The 19,535-nt window shown below is 44.7% G+C and overlaps 2 protein-coding genes across 2 annotated transcripts; one reads left to right on the top strand and one right to left on the bottom strand.

Moving 5' to 3' along the window:
- Positions 1-325: 325 nt before the first annotated feature.
- LOC130297948 (gastrula zinc finger protein XlCGF17.1-like) lies at positions 326-9,691 on the bottom strand. The gene is made up of 3 exons (XM_056550808.1): positions 9,569-9,691; positions 9,297-9,485; positions 326-1,238 (listed from the first exon to the last, which is right to left on the bottom strand). Exons 1-3 carry the CDS (start codon positions 9,654-9,656, stop codon positions 493-495), a joined length of 1,023 nt encoding a protein of 340 aa, XP_056406783.1. The 5' UTR covers positions 9,657-9,691; the 3' UTR covers positions 326-492.
- Positions 9,692-12,919: 3,228 nt separating this feature from the next.
- LOC130297950 (DNA damage-regulated autophagy modulator protein 1-like) lies at positions 12,920-13,841 on the top strand. Its single transcript, XM_056550812.1, has 2 exons — positions 12,920-13,075; positions 13,162-13,841. Exons 1-2 carry the CDS (start codon positions 12,951-12,953, stop codon positions 13,760-13,762), a joined length of 726 nt encoding a protein of 241 aa, XP_056406787.1. The 5' UTR covers positions 12,920-12,950; the 3' UTR covers positions 13,763-13,841.
- Positions 13,842-19,535: the final 5,694 nt, after the last annotated feature.

Genomic DNA, 19,535 nt, shown 5'->3' on the forward strand with positions numbered 1-19,535 from the left:
ATAAAGTCCTTAGACTAATGCAACTCCAAACAAATAAGAGAAAGAATGCGACAGCGCAACAAAATCCTTCAGGTTTTATATCATGCAGGTGTACAAACAGGTGCAAATCACAGAGCAACGTCCGGTTCACACTGACTTGTGCTTCTTCCTGCTCCCGGAGCCAGAAGAAGCACAAGTCAGTGTGAAAGGGACGTTTCTCTGTGATTTGCACCTGTCTGTACACCCGCATGATATAAAGCCTGAAGGATTTTGGTGAGCTGCCGCATTCTCTCTCTTATTTGTTTGGAGATTATATATATATATATATATATAATATTCTAGTACCTGGTGACATATATACAGATGTGTTATTTGGATTCTATTTGCATTTTGTATATCAGACATTTTCTGGAATACTAATACTTTTCCCATGTAAATTTATTGCTCTAAATTGATGTCTCTTGTGACTGACTGCAATGTTGTAGTTTTTGTACAATTTGACAAGTTAGAAGGCTACTTTGTGTGCGTTCTTTGGTGTATAAGAAGACTTGCTTTTCGAGTAAAACATTTTCCACATTCTGCACATGAATATGGCTTCTCTCCAATATGAATTTTTTGATGTTCAGACAGATGTGATCTCTGAGTAAAACATTTTCCACATTCTGAACATGAAAATGGCTTCTCTCCAATATGAATTTTTTGATGTTCAGACAGATGTGATCTCTGAGTAAAACATTTTCCACATTCTGAACATGAAAATGGCTTCTCTCCAATATGAATTTTTTGATGTTCAGACAGATGTGATTTCTGAGTAAAATATTTTCCACATTCTGAACATACAAATGGCTTCTCTCCTGTGTGAATTCTCTGATGTCTAACAAGCCGTGATTTAAAAGTAAAACATTTTCCACATTCTGAACATAAAAATGGTTTATCCCCTGTGTGAGTTCTCTGATGTTCAACAAGACTTGATTTAGAAGTAAAACATTTTCCACATACTGAACATGAATATTGCTTCTTCCCTGCACAATCTCTTTGATGCCCAACACCCCTTTTGTGACTTTTATTTTGCTGAACATCCTGTGATGACTGAGAAGACAGGACCTGTATATAAGGATGAGATGACAGATCTTGGCTGTGAAGGGCTGAGGGTGTATCTGGGATAATGGAATGTTCTTCATATGTATCTTGTGTGATATCATCATCTGCTTTATAATCTGAAGATATAAGATTCTCCTCTGATCTCCTGGTACAAGAATCTGCAGAGAATAACACAGATTTTATTTTTAAGTAAAAAAGAAAAAAAACAACAATAAAAACTTTAACCTCTTAAGGACCCAGGGCGTACATGTACGCCCGACTATCGCGATAGTCCCGATCAGCTAGGACGCGAGCGGAGACCCCCTTACCTCGCTCCGTCACATTCGATCAGCGTTTGATTGCTCCAAGCCTGAGCTACAGGCTTGAGCAAGCAACCCCCTATTATGCTGATCCATGCAAAGCTATGGCTTTGCAGGGATCAGGGGGAAAGATCAGTGTGTGCAGTGTTATAGCCCCCTATGGGATAATAATGATCAGTGTAAGAGATCAGTGTGTGCAGTGTTATAGTCTCCTATGGGATAACAATGATCAGTATAAGAGATCAGTGTGTGCAGTGTTATAGTCCCCTATAGGATAACAATGATCAGTATAAGAGATCAGTGTGTGCAGTGTTATAGTCTCCTATGGGATAATAATGATCAGTGTAAGAGATCAGTGTGTGCAGTGTTATAGTCTCCTATGGGATAACAATGATCAGTATAAGAGATCAGTGTGTGCAGTGTTATAGTCCCCTATAGGATAACAATGATCAGTATAAGAGATCAGTGTGTGCAGTGTTATAGTCTCCTATGGGATAATAATGATCAGTGTAAGAGATCAGTGTGTGCAGTGTTATAGTCTCCTATGGGATAACAATGATCAGTATAAGAGATCAGTGTGTGCAGTGTTATAGTCCCCTATGGGATAACAATGATCAGTATAAGAGATCAGTGTGTGGAGTGTTATAGTCTCCTATGGGATAATAATGATCAGTGTAAGAGATCAGTGTGTGCAGTGTTATAGTCTCCTATGGGATAACAATGTGCAGTGTTATAGGTCCCTATGGGATAATAATGATCAGTATAAGAGATCAGTGTGTGCAGTGTTATAGTCTCCTATGGGATAACAATGATCAGTATAAGAGATCAGTGTGTGCAGTGTTATAGTCTCCTATGAAAGCTATAACACTGCAAAAAAAGTGGGAAGAAAAGTTAATAAAGGTAATTTAACCCCTTCCCCAATACAAGTTTGAATCACCCTCCTTTTCCATAAAAAATATATAAAAAACTGTGTAAATAAAAATAAACATATGTGGTATCGCCGCGTGCAGAAATGTCCGAACTATAAAAATGCATCCTTAATTAAACTGCACGGTCAATGGCGTACGCGCAAAAAAATTCCAAAGTCCAAAACAGCTTATTTTTGGTCACTTTTTATATCATAAAAAAATGTTTAAAAAGCGATCAAAATGTCAGATCAATGCAAACATGGAACCGCTAAAAACTTTAGATGACGGTGCAAAAAATTAGCCCCCATACCGCCCCGTACGCGGAAAAATAAAAAAGTTATAGGGGTCAGAAGATGACAATTTTAAACGTATAAATTTTCCTGCATGTAGTTATGATTTTTTCCAGAAGTGCGACAAAATCCAACCTATATAAGTAGGGGATCATTTTAACCGTATGGACCTACAGAATAATGATAAGGTGTCATTTTTACCGAAATATTTACTGCATAGAAACAGAAGCCCCCAAAAATTACAAAATGAAATTTTTTTCTTCAATTTGTCGCACAATGATTTTTTTTCTGTTTCGCCGTGGATTTTTTGGTAAAATGACTAATGTCATTACAAAGTAGAATTGGATATCGCAAAAAATGAGCCATAATATGGAATTTTATGTGCAAAATTGAAAGCGTTATGATTTTTAGAAGATGATGAGGGGAAAAATGAAAATGCAAAAACAGAAAAACGCTGAGTCCTTAAGGGGTTAAACACTGCGCCCATATTTATAGTCTTTTTAGTAGAACATTATAAGTGCAGCATGTGACATCATGGAACCTTCTCCCCGTCCTCCGGATAATAAATAGTTAATGTAGACATAATATAGGGTCTTCAGGTCACATACACCCCACTCCTGGACCCCATCACACTCCCATCCAGCAGCAATGAACAATCCATAGGGCACAAATCAGACGACAGCCGAGGCGGTTCAGAGCCCCCAGCAATACAGAAGTGCTGGGAAATATCCCAAATTAGGGCTGGGCGGTATATACCAGTTCATACTGAATACCGAAATTTTGGGGCTCCACTATATGAATTTTTCCCATACCGCAATACCGGTTGGGCCCCTCCCCCTCGGGAATGAATTATCAGCCCAGTGCTGCGCTGTCCGCACATCAAGGAACTAATCATACGTGACCCACCAGCGCTGTTCTGCCCCCTTCCCCCCAATTAATGATCACCCCAGCGGGGCACTACTCACATATGTCACCCGCAAGCACTGCCTTCACTCCACTTTGTTGTGGCCGCCGGCGCTGGAACTCTATACTGTACGCCAGTGGTCTCCAACCTGCGGACCTCCAGATGTTGCAAAACTACAACTCCCAGCATGCCCGGACAGCCAACGGCTGTCCGGTCATGCTGGGAGTTGTAGTTTTGCAACAGCTGGAGGTCCGCAGGTTGGAGACCACTGCTGTACGCTGTATCCCTATGCCTGGGCTGCAAAAGATAAAGAAAATAAACGTTAAAGGACTTGTCCGGTGCTCACTTTTCTTATTGTATCCGTTCTGGGCTGAAAAATAAAAGAAAACGCACTTTCTCTTACCTGCCAACGAGCCCCCGGTGCTCCGGTACACTCCGGTACAGGTGTTTGGTCCCCGGGCTGTATTCTTCTTACTTCCTGTTAGCCCGGCACGTCACACGGAGCTTCAGCCTATCACCAGCAGAGGCGGGACATCACTGCGGCCGGTGATAGGCTGAAGCTCCATGTGACGTGCCGGACTAACAGGAAGTAAGAAGAATACAGCCCGGGGACCGAACACCTGTACCGGAGTGTACCGGAGCACCGGGGGCTCGTTGGCAGGTAAGAGAAAGTGCGTTTTCTTTTATTTTTCAGCCCGGACGGGATAAAATAAGAAAAGTGAGCACCGGACATGTCCTTTAACTTACCTACGTCGGCCTCACGCTGTTCCTGGGGACTGGAACGTCTGCCGTCAGCCTGTCACCAGCCGCAGCGATGTCCCGCCCCGGCCAGTGATAGGTTAAACTCACTGTCATGTAAGGAGCCGGCTTGGGGGGGGGGGAGCAGAACAGCGCTCGCGGGTCACATGATTTGGGGCAGCGCTCGCGGGTCACATGATTTGGGGGGGTGAAAGAAATACCGTTATATACCGCGGAACCGCCATAAGTTACAAAGATACCGTGATCCACATATTTGGTCACAGCGCCAGCTCTATCCCAAATTATTCCTCTAGTCGTCTACATGGAAATCCTGCTGACTATATAAGATGGAGACAACAGGGACAAGAAAAACAACAGCGCAAGGACTTTAACCCTTTAATGACACATGACTTAAATGCACGTGACTTTGCGCACCAGGACGTACATTTGTGTCCTATACATGACCGTGAGTATCGGAGCAGAGATTGCACTGATGTCCGCCATTAACCCCTCAGATGCCGTGATCAATACAGATACAGTGCGGCACGGATTGTGATCTGATTGTCAGCGGCACGGAGGCCTTCCAGCAGAATTCTAACTCTGCGCTGCGCTCTGAGGCAGGAGAACAAGCGCAGTTAGTTTACAGACAGCTCTAACGTCCTAGTGACGCGAGTCACATGTCACGTGAGCGCCGCGCTCTGAGGCAGGAGAAGAAGCGCAGTTAGTTTACAGACAGCTCTAACGTCGTAGTGACGCGAGTCACATGTCACGTGAGCGCCGCGCTCTGAGGCAGGAGAAGAAGTGCAGTTAGTTTACAGACAGCTCTAACGTCCTAGTGACGCGAGTCGCATGTCACGTGAGCACCGCGCTCTGAGGCAGGAGAAGAAGCGCAGTTAGTTTACAGATAGCTCTAACGTCGTAGTGACGCGAGTCGCATGTCACGTGAGCGCCGCGCTCTGAGGCAGGAGAAGAAGCGCAGTTAGTTTACAGACAGCGCTAATGTCCTAGTGACGCGAGTCGCATGTCACGTGAGCGCCGCGCTCTGAGGCAGGAGAACAAGCGCAGTTAGTTTACAGACAGCTCTAACGTCCTAGTGACGCGAGTCGCATGTCACGTGAGCGCCGCGCTCTGAGGCAGGAGAAGAAGCGCAGTTAGGTTACAGACAGCTCTAACGTCCTAGTGACGCGAGTCACATGTCACTTGAGCGCCGCGCTCTGAGGCAGGAGAAGAAGCGCAGTTAGTTTACAGACAGCTCTAACGTCGTAGTGACGCGAGTCGCATGTCACGTGAGCGCCGCGCTCTGAGGCAGGAGAAGAAGCGCAGTTAGTTTACAGACAGCTCTAACGTCGTAGTGACGCGAGTCACATGTCACTTGAGCGCCGCGCTCTGAGGCAGGAGAAGAAGCGCAGTTAGTTTACAGACAGCTCTAACGTCGTAGTGACGCGAGTCGCATGTCACGTGAGCGCCGCGCTCTGAGGCAGGAGAACAAGCGCAGTTAGTTTACAGACAGCTCTAACGTCGTAGTGACGCGAGTCGCATGTCACGTGAGCGCCGCGCTCTGAGGCAGGAGAAGAAGCGCAGTTAGTTTACAGACAGCTCTAACGTCCTAGTGACGCGAGTCGCATGTCACGTGAGCGCCGCGCTCTGAGGCAGGAGAAGAAGCGCAGTTAGTTTACAGACAGCTCTAACGTCCTAGTGACGCGAGTCGCATGTCACATGAGCGCCGCGCTCTGAGGCAGGAGAAGAAGCGCAGTTAGTTTACAGACAGCTCTAACGTCCTAGTGACGCGAGTCGCATGTCATGTGAGCGCCACGCTCTGAGGCCGGAGAAGAAGCGCAGTTAGTTTACAGACAGCTCTAACGTCCTAGTGACGCGAGTCACATGTCACGTGAGCGCTGCGCTCTGAGGCCGGAGAAGAAGCGCAGTTAGTTTACAGACAGCTCTAACGTCGTAGTGACGCGAGTCACATGTCACGTGAGCGCCGCGCTCTGAGGCAGGAGAAGAAGCGCAGTTAGTTTACAGACAGCTCTAACGTCGTAGTGACGCGAATCACATGTCACGTGAGCGCCGCGCTCTGAGGCCGGTCACTAGGACATGAGAGCTGTCTGTAAACTAACTGCGCTTGTTCTCCTGCCTCAGAGCACATATACTAATAGAGGCAGATTGTTTCAGGGGGCAGGAAGAAGCAGGGGGCGGACAGCCATCGGGGGTAACCGAACTGAGCACGGGACATTTGTTGGGCAATATCACAGGAGCCACTGGAGGGAATTTGGTAAGTGACCCCTCTTTGCACTCCTGGTCACCCACACTATAACCCTTTGTGTATTGGGTTTAGTGTGGGTGATCAGGGTGACAGTTTTCTTTTAAATCACCCTTTTCCCAATTTTACTAAAAAAAAAAAAAAAAATAATGATTAACCCTTTGGGGACGCAGGGTTTTTCCATTTTTGCACTTTCGTTTTTACCTCCTTACCTTTATAAAATCATAACCCTTTCAATTTTGCACCTTAAAATCCATATGAGGCTTATTTTTTGCGCCACCAATTCTACTTTGCAGTGATATTAGTCATTCTACCCAAAAATCTACGGCGAAACGGGAAAAAAATAATAATTGTGCAACAAAATGTAAGAAAAAATGCAATTTTGTAACTTTTGGGGGGTTTTACGTTTCTACATAGTACATTTTTCAGTAAAAATTACACCTTCTCTATATTCTGTAGGTCCATACGATTAAAATGATCCCCTACTTATATAGGTTTGATTTTGTCGTACTTCTGGAAAAAATCATAACTACATGCAGGTAAATGTTTAAAATTGTCATTTTCTGACCCCTATAACTTTTTTATTTTTCTGCGTACAGGGCGGTATGAGGGCGCATTTTTTGCGCCGTGATCTGAAGTTTTTATTGGTACCATTTTTGTATTGATCTTTTTGATCGCTTTTTATTCATTTTTTCATGATATTAAAAATGACCTAAAATATGCTATTTTGGACTTTGCAATTTTTTTTGTGCGTACGCCATTTACCATGCGGTTTATTTAACTATATCCTTTTATAATTCGGAAATTTCTGCCGCAGCGACATCACATATGTTTATTTTTATTTACACTGGATTTTTCAAACTTGATTCAAACTTTTATTAGGGAAGGGGTTAAATGATCTTTATTAACTTTTTTTTCACTTTTTTTTTTGCAACGTTAAAGCTCCCATAGGAGACTATAACACTGCACACACTGATCTCTTATACTGATCATTGTTATCCCATAGGAGACTATAACACTGCACACACTGATCTCTTATACTGATCATTGTTATCCCATAGGAGACTATAACACTGCACACACTGATCTCTTATACTGATCATTGTTATCCCATAGGAGGCTATAACACTGCACACACTGATCTCTTATACTGATCATTGTTATCCCACAGGAGACTATAACACTGCACACACTGATCTCTTATACTGATCATTGTTATCCCATAGGAGGCTATAACACTGCACACACTGATCTCTTATACTGATCATTGTTATCCCATAGGAGACTATAACACTGCACACACTGATCTTTACATTGATCATTGTTATCCCATAGGAGACTATAACACTGCACACACTGATCTCTTATACTGATCAATGTTATCCCATAGGGACCTATAACACTTCACACACTGATCTCTTATACTGATCATTGTTATCCCATAGGAGACTATAACACTGCACACACTGATCTCTTATACTGATCATTGTTATCCCATAGGAGACTATAACACTGCACACTGATCTTTTACATTGATCATTGTTATCCCACAGGAGACTATAACACTGAACACACTGATCTCTTATACTGATCAATGTTATCCCATAGAGGGCTACTTTGGGGGCAACTTTGAACGCCGCGTCTACAGGGTTAATAGTGCGTTGCACCGCGATCAGTCCCACGCGCTACTAGCCACAGGTTCTGGCCGTTGTTAGAGGCTGGGCCCGACCCACTAGGACGCGTGGCCCCGCATTATGGAAAGGAAGTTGGCGAAGGGCGTACAGGTATGCCCTCCGTCCCCAACAGGTTAACATAATGTTAATGATGCCGTACGGTGAATGACATGGTGCCATCACATTCACCAAAAATGTTTTCAAATTTATAAAAAGTGAATAAAAAGTCACATATATACAAAAGTGGAACTAAAAAAAACTACAGGTCATGGTGCAAGAAATGAGCCCTCATACCGTCTCGAACACAAAAAAAAAGAAAAATGGTAAAAATAGGGCGATTTTAAACATACTGATTTTGTAAAAAAAAAAAAAGTTTGAGATAAGTATTTAATCGAATTGACCCACAGAATAAAGAAAACGTAATTTTTATCGTAAAGTGTGAAAACAAAACCTGACAAAATTAGCAAAATTGTGGTTTTTATAAAAAATGTCTTTTGTTTTGTGTTTGCCGTACATTTTATGGTAAAATGATTGATGTAATTACAAAGTACAATTGGTCGCGCCTCATATGGGTCTGTGAATGTAAATTGTAAAGAGTTACGGATTTTAGATGGCGAGGAGGAAAAAACTAAAACACAAAAATAAAATTGGCCTGGTCCTTAAGGGGTTAAAAACAAAACGCATGCTCAGTATCAGTAAGAGCCACACTTTGAGACCACAGATCTAAAACATAATCCTGTCCGGCTGCAGCATCATCTCTGTCCCAGCTGAAGCACAGACCTGGCAGGACTAGTACTCCTCTGTGCTCACTCCTGTCCTATCAGACTGCAGCATGAAAGCAGAGAGGAGGGGGTTACAGAGCAGACTGCAGTGATTGGATAAAAAGAATGAATGAATGGTGAGTGAGGGCGGGCTCAGTGCTTGCCTCGGACACTCCCCTTCCTCAGCAGTTTATGTCAGAATAAGTGAGCAGCAGAACAGAGGGATTTGTGAGCCAAACACAGAAGACAAACAAAAAAGACCTGTATAGCATCTGGATGACCTAGTGAGTAACATATATGAACAGTATTTTTTTCTGTGATTATTGCAGCTGGTGACTGAGTAGAATCTGTGACCTTCTCTGTATTTAGTGGTTACTACTCACCTGTGCGGTTATCTGTATGAATGTCCTCCTTATACTGCTCATCACCGCTCACATCTGTCTCTTCTTCTTCTTCCTTTATGTCTGTAGCCTTAATATAGATCAGATCTTTCCCTGTAGTAATGTCCTCCATATTCTGTTCATCAAGAGGATGGGGACACCTCTCTGGTGCTGTTCTCTTACTGGATCTGACTGTAGGGAACACATACAGAGACTGAATTCATTCTTTACATACAAATAATGAGAGGACGTGTGTATATAGTCATGTCTATTACCTGGTGATGTGAGGGGCTGCTGATCCTCCATCATGACCTGATCCTTGTACTGATCCTTGTGTCCTTCTACATACTCCCACTCCTCCATGGAGAAATAGACCGCAACATCCTGACACCTTATAGGAACCTGACACATAATGATACAGTCATCACCCCGACCCCTCCAGTGGTGTTACTGTATAATGTCCCAGCATTCCCAGCAGTGTCACCTCTCCAGTCATCACCAGACCCCTCCATTACTGTATAATGTCCCAGCATTCCCAGCAGTGTCACCTCTCCAGTCATCACCAGACCCCTCCATTACTGTATAATGTCCCAGCAGTGTCACCTCTCCAGTCATCACCAGACCCCTCCATTACTGTATAATGTCCCAGCAGTGTCACCTCTCCAGTCATCACCAGAACCCTCCATTACTGTATAATGTCCCAGCATTCCCAGCAGTGTCACCTCTCCATTCATCACCAGACCCCTCCATTACTGTATAATGTCCCAGCAGTGTCACCTCTCCAGTCATCACCAGACCCCTCCATTACTGTATAATGTCCCAGCAGTGTCACCTCTCCACTCATCACCAGACCCCTCCATTACTGTATAATGTCCCAGCAGTGTCACCTCTCCAGTCATCACCAGACCCCTCCATTACTGTATAATGTCCCAGCAGTGTCACCTCTCCAGTCATCACCAGACCCCTCCATTACTGTATAATGTCCCAGCATTCCCAGCAGTGTCACCTCTCCAGTCATCACCAGACCCCTCCATTACTGTATAATGTCCCAGCATTCCCAGCAGTGTCACCTCTCCAGTCATCACCAGACCCCTCCATTACTGTATAATGTCCCAGCAGGGTCACCTCTCCAGTCATCACCAGACCCCTCCATTACTGTATAATGTCCTAGCAGGGTCACCTCTCCAGTCAGCAGCTCCATCATCTTGTTGATGAGTTCTCGGATCTTCTTTTCACCCATTTCCTCATGTATCAGGGAGTGAGGTGGGGGCCCTGGGATTGGGCTCAGGGTTCTTCCCCATCCTTCACACACAGGGGCCCGACAGAGGCCACTAGAGGACTTCTTCACTACTGTGTAATCCTGTGTATAGAGAGATACATTAATATCACTACATACATTCCCAGAATCCCTCACCTCTCCAGTCATATCCATCTGTTATTACATCGATAAGAATGAGGTCATGTGACATTACTCCCAGAATCCCTCACCTCTCCAGTCATATCCATCTGTTATTACATAGATAAGAATGAGGTCATGTGACATCACTCCCAGAATCCCTCACCTCTCCAGTCATATCCATCTGTTATTCCATAGATAAGAATGAGGTCATGTGACATCACTCCCAGAATCCCTCACCTCTCCGGTCATATCCATCTGTTATTACATAGATAAGAATGAGGTCATGTGACATTACTCCCAGAATCCCTCACCTCTCCAGTCATATCCATCTGTTATTACATAGATAAGAATGAGGTCATGTGACATCACTCCCAGAATCCCTCACCTCTCCAGTCATATCCATCTGAAATTACATAGATAAGAATGAGGTCATGTGACATCACTCCCAGAATCGCCGGTACCAACAGGCCCGGAGCGTCAAAAATGGTGCTCCTGGGCCTAGGCGGTAACAGGCTGGCGTTATTTAGGCTGGGGAGGGCCAGTAACAATGGTCCCCGCCCACCCTGGTAACGTCAGGCTGTTGCTGTTTGGATGGTATTGTGCTGAGAATGAAAATACGGGGAACACTATACGTTTTTATTTTTGTTTTTATTTAAATAGTTGTAGTTCTGTAACATCTGTCCCTTTTGAAAATTGCTTCTCTACTTTGAAGCCCTCTAATTTAAAAAAAAAAGCAAAAATATGTCCATTTTATGATGCCAACATAAAGTGAACATATTGTACTTGTGAAGAAAAATTAAATTTATTGTGAATATCAATTTTCCTTACAAGTAGAGAGCTTGAAAGTTAGAAAAATGCAAAATTTTCAAAATTTTCATTAAATTTGGGGATTTTTCACCAAAAAAGGATGCAAGTAACGCCGAAAATTTACCACCAAAATAAAAAAGAATATGTCACGAAAAAACAATCTCAGAATCAGAATATTCGGTAAAAGTGTTTTTGCGTTATTAATTCGTAAAGTGACGGTGGTCAGAATTGCGAAAAAGGGCCCAGTCCTTAAGGTGAAAAAGGGTTGCATCCTTAAGGGGTTAAGAAACACCTTATTTTCCGTCCGCCAATACAAAATTCTCTAATAGTGCCCCTCCCGAGACTAGACTCTGGATCCGCCCCTGGTTGTGGTTAATCTTTACTTTCCTGGAAAAGTTTCTGAGTTGCCCATAGCAACCAATCAGATTGCTTCCTTCATTTTTCAGAGGCCTTTTCAAAAATGAAAGAAGCAATCTGATTGGTTGCTATGGGCAACAGCACAACTCTTCATCTGCACTGGTTTTGCTGAATCTCCCCCAGAGAGGAAGATTTATCAAAACCCAAAACCTGTCCAGAGGAAAAGTTTCTGAGTTGCCCATAGCAACCAATCAGATCGCTTCTTTAATTTTTCATAGGCTTTTTCAAGAATAAAAGAAGCAATCTGATTGGTTGCTATGGGCATCTCAGCAGCTTTTCCACTGGTCAGGTTTTGGGTTTTGATAAATCTCTCTCTATGGGGGAGATTCATCAAAACCAGTGTAGAGGAGAGTTATGCAGTTGCCCATAGCAACCAATCAGATTGCTTCTTTCATTTTTTAAAAGACCTCTGAAAAATGAAGGAAGCAATCTGATTGGTTGCTTTGGGCAACTCAGAAACTTTTCCAGAAATGGAGGATGCTAACTTTTTGTATCTTATATGGAATTATTCCTATATTCATACATTTTGGAATCATCGATCTTATTGAAAAAAGGTATAACATTAAGATCGAACGAGACCCTTAGATGCTTATCCTTGGAGATGTCGGGGAGTCTATATATAAGAAAAGTTTAATTAGACTATTTCCTTATGCAAAGTTGCTGTCCGGGCATGCTGGGAGTTGTGGTTTTGCAGCGGTTGGGGGTTCACAGCTTAGAGACCACTGCTATAGAGGGTGCAAATGTATCCGAGCCCTGGAACTCAAATAATGTGAAATATGAGATGATCAAAATGGAGCCCCTGCACTAATTACTTGGGTTCTGGGGTCTGTAAGGTCCATAGTAGAAACATCAGGTTATGTCCATAGCAGATACTAAATCATGGCAGCTCTAAGAAACAAGCAGTCATCGTGACATCAGACATGTGATGTCATAGACAGCTGGAGGCCTGACATTCCACTGAAAGCCGCCCGAGCCTTCATTCTGTAGATTTGTACAGTGCGATTAGCAACTTCTATTTCTTCTTCTTGACTGAGATGGAGCTAAAAGGTTTGGGGTTCGTCCCCCTTCTGTTGGCGTTTTGGTGTGCGGCCTGGCTTGCCACCAGCTACATCGTGACGGTCGTCCTCGGCCATGCCGCCTCGCCACTGATGCACATCAGGTAAGATAAACAAGCACAAGATTCTTATTTCATGGGTTGGGAGTGAGGAAATATCCATAATAACATTGGTTTCTTTTCCTTCACAGTGACGTGGGAAATTTCTTTCCCGAAAACATATTATTGAGAATTGGTTTCATAGGGACGTCCATTGGCACTTTGGTACTAACCTTTCTTATTTATAAGTATATGGTTATGCATACTGAAGAGTTCAGGGGTCATCAGGTCCTGATCCAGAGGATCCTGCTGGCCATTGTGTGGGCCTCCTGTTTTGGTACAGCTGTCATGCATGTATTGTCCCCCGAAGAATATCCCAGGATACACTTTGTCAGCACGATAATTTCCATTACATGTGAAGCCTTATACTACCTTGGGCAGTCCATCCAGATGTATAAATTACCAGGAGCAAACAAAGTCATCCACCATAGTAGATGCACCTGCTGTGGCCTGACTTTTACCTGCGCAATTTTCTACTTTGGATATAAAACATTACAGGAATTATTCTATGATGATGAAGACTGGGACGAGATCCGTGAAATCACCACCATAATCATCGAGTGGGTGATGCTTCTACTGATCCTGATAAACATCGTGACCTATTATTCCACCATGCAGAGGTTAATGTTAACCGTCTCCAGGAACAGCTGCAAACTCTCTCTTAGAGTAAGAATTGATGACTTCGGGGTGTAGACCACCACGGGGGCCATCAAGTGGACTTCTGGGAGAGATACTGCACAGGACACGGGAAAACCATAAAAAAAATAATATGAGCTGGTAATATTACCTATACAAAAAAATAAAAAACATTAAAAAAAAATATTGGTGTCTGATGTGTACTACCTACCGTATATACTCGAGTATAAGCCGAGTTTTTCAGCACCATTTTTCGTGCTGAAAACGCCCCCCTCGGCTTATACTCGAGTGATCTCTCCGCCTGTCAATCCCTTTTCAGTGGTCTTCAACCTGCAGACCGCCAGATGTTGTAAAACTACAACTCCCAGCATGCCCAGACAGCCATCAGCTGTCTGGGCATGCTGGGTGTTGTAGTTTTGAAACCTCTGGAGGTCCGCAGGTTGAAGACCACTTCGGCCTTCGTCATCATCCAGCCCCCCCCCTCTTTTGTTTTGTACTCACCCCCCCCCACAGCGGGAAGTTAGGGTGAGCTGGTCCGGGCCATCTATGCTGCAGGGACCATCCGGTGGGGAGGGATACTCGTTCCGGGCTGTCCATTTTCACCGGAGGGCCCTCTTCATGCACAACGTCCCTGTGCGTCGTCGTCAAGGCAACATCACTAGGACCAGCTCACCCTAACTTCCTGCCAAGGGGAGGTGAGTACAAAACAAAAAGGCCACAGTGGTCTTCAACCTGCGGACCTCCAGAGGTTTCAAAACTACAACTCCCAGCATGCCCGGACAGCCGATAGCTGTCTGGGCATTCTGGGAGTTGTGGTTCTGCAACATCTGGAGGTCCGCAGGTTGAAGACCACTGATGAAGGGATTGACAGGCGGTGATGATGAAAGGGAGGGGGATGATGATTAAGGGGGGGATGATGATGAAGGCCGCAGTGGTATTCAACCTGCGGACCTCCAGAGGTTTCAAAACTACAACTCCCAGCATGCTGGGGGTTGTAGTTTTGCAACATCTAGAGGTCCGCAGGTTGAAAACCACTGATGAAGGGATTGACAGGCGATGATGATGAAGGGGGGGGGGATGATGACGGGGGTCTGGATGATTACATGGGGGGATGAGGTATTTCCCACCCTAGGCTTATAGTCGAGTCAATAACAAGACATATATATATATATTTTTTTTTTTTTTTTTTTTGGGGGGGGGGGGGAAATTAGGGGCCTCGGCTTATATTCGTGTCGGCTTATACTCGAGTATATACGGTAGTTAGAAAACCAGAATCAAATTCATCATTATAACCTCCCTCTGCATTACCCTGTTTATTATTTTCCAAGCAAGCACTTTGTTCTAATTCGTCCACTCTCTGGCGTGCTCCTTGTATAAGGGGTTTGGGATACACTTTTTGTTTAAAACGATTCTCCAGGTTATCTAGTTGTTGCTGGCATTTTTGTGTGGAAGAACAATTCCTCCGGATTCTTTTCATTTGACCGAATGGAATGTTCTTCTTCCATTGTTTCCGATGGCAACTGTTAAAGTCGAGGTAGTTCCTTAAAATAGGTGGCAGTATGCAAACAGCCATCCTGAATATAGATATTTAAATCCAGGAACTCAAATTTTTGGGGGGACTGATGCAGCTCTGCCTTTGGCAATCTCTGGCTCTGCCATAGCGCTTTTTTTGAAGGGGCGTGTCGGCTGCCGCTTCGTCTGGTGGTCAACAAGCGCTATCTGGCCAGCGAGCCAGGGCCCCATACAGGAGATCGCGGGGGCCCCCAGCGGTCGGACCCCTCGCAATCTGAAACTTATCCCCTACCCTTGGGATAGGGGATGTTTTTCAGCACTGGACTACTCCTTTAACCCCTTCATGATCCAGCCCATTTTCACCTTCAGGACCTGGGCATTTTTTGAAAATCTGACCACTGTCACTTTAAACATTAATAACTCTGATGCTTTTACTTATCATTCTGATTCCGAGATTGTTTTTTCGTGACATATTCTACTTTATGTTATTGGTAAAATTTCACTGATATTTTCATCCTTTCTTGGTAAAAAATCTAAAAATTTCATGAAAATTTTGAAAATTTTGCATTTTTCTAACTTTGAAAGTCTCTGCTTGAAAGGAAAATGGATATTCCAAATAAATTACATATTGATTCACATATACAATATGTCTATTTTTTGTTTGCATAAAAAAATTGACAAGTTTTTACTTTTGGAAAACATCAGAGGGCTTCAAAGTTCTGCAGCAATTTTCCAATTTTTCTCAAGATTTTCAAAATCGTAATTTTTCAGGGCCCAGTTCAGGTTGGAAGTGGATTTTAAGGGTCTTCATATTAGAAATACCCCATAAATGACCCCATTATAAAAACTGCACCCCCCAAAGTATTCAAAATGACATTCAGTAAGTGTTTTAACCCTTTAGGTGTTTCACAGGAATAGCAGCAAAGTGAAGGAGAAAATTCTAAATCTTCATTTTTTACACATTTTCTTGTAGACCCAATTTTTGAATTTTTACAAGGGGTAAAAGGAGAGAAATCACCCTAAAATTTGTAACCCAATTTCTCTCGAGTAAGGAAATACCTCATATGCATATGTAAAGTGTTCGGCGGGCGCAGTAGAGGGCTCAGAAGGGAAGGAGCGACAATGGGATTTTGGAGAGTGAGTTTTTCTGAAAGGGTTTTTGGGGGGCATGTCCCATTTAGGAAGCCCCTATGGTGCCAGAACAGGGGACCCCCCCCAAATGTGACCCCATTTTGGAAACAATACCCCTCATAGAATTGAATAAGGGGTGCAGTGAGCATTTACACCCCATTGGCGTTTGACAGATATTTGAAACAGTGGACTGTGCAAATCAAAAATTTTATTTTTCATTTTCACAGACCACTGTTCCAAAAATCTGTCATACACCAGTGGGGTGTAAATGCTCACTGTACCCCTTATTACATTCCGTGAGGGGTGTAGTTTCCAAAATGGGGTCACATATGGATATTTATTGTTTTGCGTTTGTCAGAACTGCTGTAACAATCAGCCACCCCTGTGCAAATCGCCTCAAATGAACATGGCGCACTCTCCCTTCTGGGCCTTGCTGTGCGCCCCCAGAGCACTTTGCGCCCACATATGGGGTATCGCCGTACTCGGGAGAAATTGCATTACAAATTTAGAGGGTCTTTTTTCCCTTTTACCTCTTGTGAAAATGAAAAGTATAGGGCAACACCAGCATGTCAGTGTAAATAATTTATTTTTTTACTCTAACATGCTGGTGTAGACCCCAACTTCACCTTTTCATAAGGGGTTAAAGAAGAAAAAGCCCCCCAAAATTTGTAAGGCAATTTCTCCCGAGTACGGCGATACCCCATATGTGTCCCAAAACTGTTGCCCTGAAATACGACAGGGCTCCAGAGTGAGAGAGCGCCATGCGCATTTGAGGCCTGAGTTAGGGATTTGCATAGGGGTGGACATAGGGGTATTCTATGCCAATGATTCCCAAACAGGGTGCCTCCAGCTGTTGCAAAACTCCCAGCATGCCTGGACAGTCAATGGATGTCCGGCAATACTGGGAGTTATTATTTTGCAACAGCTGGAGGCTCCGTTTTGGAAACAGTAGCGTACCAGACGTTTTTCATTTTTTTGGGGAGGGGGGGCTGTGTAGGGGTATGTGTATATGTAGTGTTTTTTACTTTTTATTTTAGGTTAGTGTCAGTGTAGTGTAGTGTTTTTAGGGTACAGTCACATGGGCAGAGGTTCACAGCAAGTTTGCCGCTGGAAGTTTGAGCTGCAGCGCAAAATTTGCGCCATCTCAAACTTGCAGCACTCACTGTAAACCTCCGCCCATGTGAGTGTACCCTGTACATTCACATTGGGGGGAGGGGGCAAACATCCAGCTGTTGCAAACTCTGAGCATGCCCTTTGGCTGTCCGTGCATGCTGGGAGTTGTAGTTTTGCAACAGCTGGAGGAACACTGGTTTGGAAACACTAAGTTAAGTAATAAACTTTCAAGTGTTTTGCAACCAAACTTAGTGTTTCCAAACCAGTGTGCCTCCAGCTGTTGCAAAACTACAACTCCCAGCATGCATGGTCTGTCAGTGCATGCTGGGAGTTATAGTTTTGCAACAATTGCAACAGCTGGAGGCACTGAGGTAGGAAACGGACAATGTTTCCCAACTAGTGTGCCTCCAGTTGTTGCAAAACTACAACTCCCAGCATGCCCAGACTGCCCAGGCATGCTGGAAGTTGTAGTTCGGCAATATCTGAAGGATCAGATGTTGCCGAACTACAACTTCCAGTATGCTTGGGCAGTCTGGGCATGCTGGGAGTTGTAGTTTTGCAACATCTGGAGGTCCACAGTTTGGAGACCACTGTATAATGGTCTCCAATCTGTGCTCTTCCAGATGTTAGAGAACTACAACTCCCAGCATGCCTGGACAGACTGAGCATGCTGAGATTTGTAGTTTTGCAACATCTGGAAGAGCACAGATTGGAGACCATTATACAGTGGTCTCCAAACTGAGGACCTCCAGATGTTGCAAAACTACAACTCCCAGCATGCCCAGAAAGCCAAAGGCTGTCTGGGCATGCTGGGAGTTGCAGTTTTGAAACTCCCAGTTTTGAAACTCACCTCCGGGACGCAGCGCCGCCGGGACCGCATGGAGGACGCCGCTCGCGCCGGGACCGCTCGGGACACTGCTCGGACGGGTAAGTGACGCCGGGGGACAGGTCAGGGACACTTAGCAGAGCGGTGTGTGTCCCGCTCCCCGTGATCGGGACTCACACACCGCGCTGCTAAGTATTCTGATAGCGAAACGCTGCTATCAGCTGGTCAGATTTGACCAGCTGATAGCAGCGATCGCTGGGGGGGGGGGGGGGTGGGGGATGAAACCCCCCGTGGTCGCATGGTAAGATGGCTGGCTATCAGTGAAAGCCACCATCTTTCCGGGCGCTGCGGGATGCCGCGAGTAGCGGCAAAAATGTTCATGACGTACCTGTATGTCATGGGTCGGGAACACCTTGCCACCCATGACGTACAGGTATGTCATAGGTCGGGAAGGGGTTAATTGCCTCCAAAATGAAGTTCCTCTGATGTATTTTTTTTCGGTCTTTATGTACCTTAGGTAGAAAATAAAAATAAGGTACATTTAGGTTGGGGTTAAATATATATCATGTTTTTCCCTCTTAACTCCTTGGGGACGGAGCCCATTATAACCCTAAGGACGGGAGCGTTTTTTGCAATTCTGATCACTGTCACTTTAAAGTGTAGCTCCCACCAAGTAATATATAATCTAATATGTCCCTACCTAGTAGTAATCTGGCCCTAACCCCCTACCTGGCTTTAAAAAAAATGTAATTGTTACGCCTAGCGCTCCGGGTCCCCGCTCCTCCCCGGAGCGCTCACGGCGTCTCTCTCCCCGCAGCGCCCCGGTCAGTCCCGCTGACCGGGAGCGCTGCACTGTCATGGCCGTCGGGGATGCGATTCGCACAGCGGGACGCGCCCGCTCGCGAATCGCATCCCAGGTCACTTACCCGTCCCGGTTCTCTGCTGTCATGTGCTGGCGCGCGCGGCTCCGCTCTCTAGGGCGCGCGCGCGCCAGCTCTCTGAGACTTAAAGGGCCAGTGCACCAATGATTGGTGCCTGGCCCAATTAGCTTAATTGGCTCCCACCTGCTCCCAGACTATATCTGCTCACTGCCCCTGCACTCCCTTGCCGGATCTTGTTGCCTTGTGCCAGTGAAAGCGTTTAGTGTGTCCAAAGCCTGTGTTACCTGAACTTCTGCTATTCATCCTGACTACGAACCTTGCCGCCTGCCCCCGACCTTCTGCTACGTCTGACCTTGCCTCTGCCTAG

Source organism: Hyla sarda (assembly GCF_029499605.1).
Source record: "Hyla sarda isolate aHylSar1 chromosome 1 unlocalized genomic scaffold, aHylSar1.hap1 SUPER_1_unloc_11, whole genome shotgun sequence".
Lineage (NCBI taxonomy): Eukaryota > Metazoa > Chordata > Amphibia > Anura > Hylidae > Hyla > Hyla sarda.

What these genes read in the sequence shown, in the direction of transcription:
- LOC130297948 (XM_056550808.1), bottom strand. Translation starts at nt 9,656, where the DNA reads ATGGAGGAGTGGGAGTATGTAGAAGGACACAAGGATCAGTACAAGGAT. An exon ending in GCAGCCCCTCACATCACCAG is followed by an intron (nt 9,486 to 9,568) that starts GTAATAGACATG and finishes TGTTCCCTACAG; the next exon opens with TCAGATCCAGTAAGAGAACA. An exon ending in TCATACAGATAACCGCACAG is followed by an intron (nt 1,239 to 9,296) that starts GTGAGTAGTAAC and finishes TATTCTCTGCAG; the next exon opens with ATTCTTGTACCAGGAGATCA.
- LOC130297950 (XM_056550812.1), top strand. Translation starts at nt 12,951, where the DNA reads ATGGAGCTAAAAGGTTTGGGGTTCGTCCCCCTTCTGTTGGCGTTTTGG. An exon ending in TCGCCACTGATGCACATCAG is followed by an intron (nt 13,076 to 13,161) that starts GTAAGATAAACA and finishes TTTCCTTCACAG; the next exon opens with TGACGTGGGAAATTTCTTTC.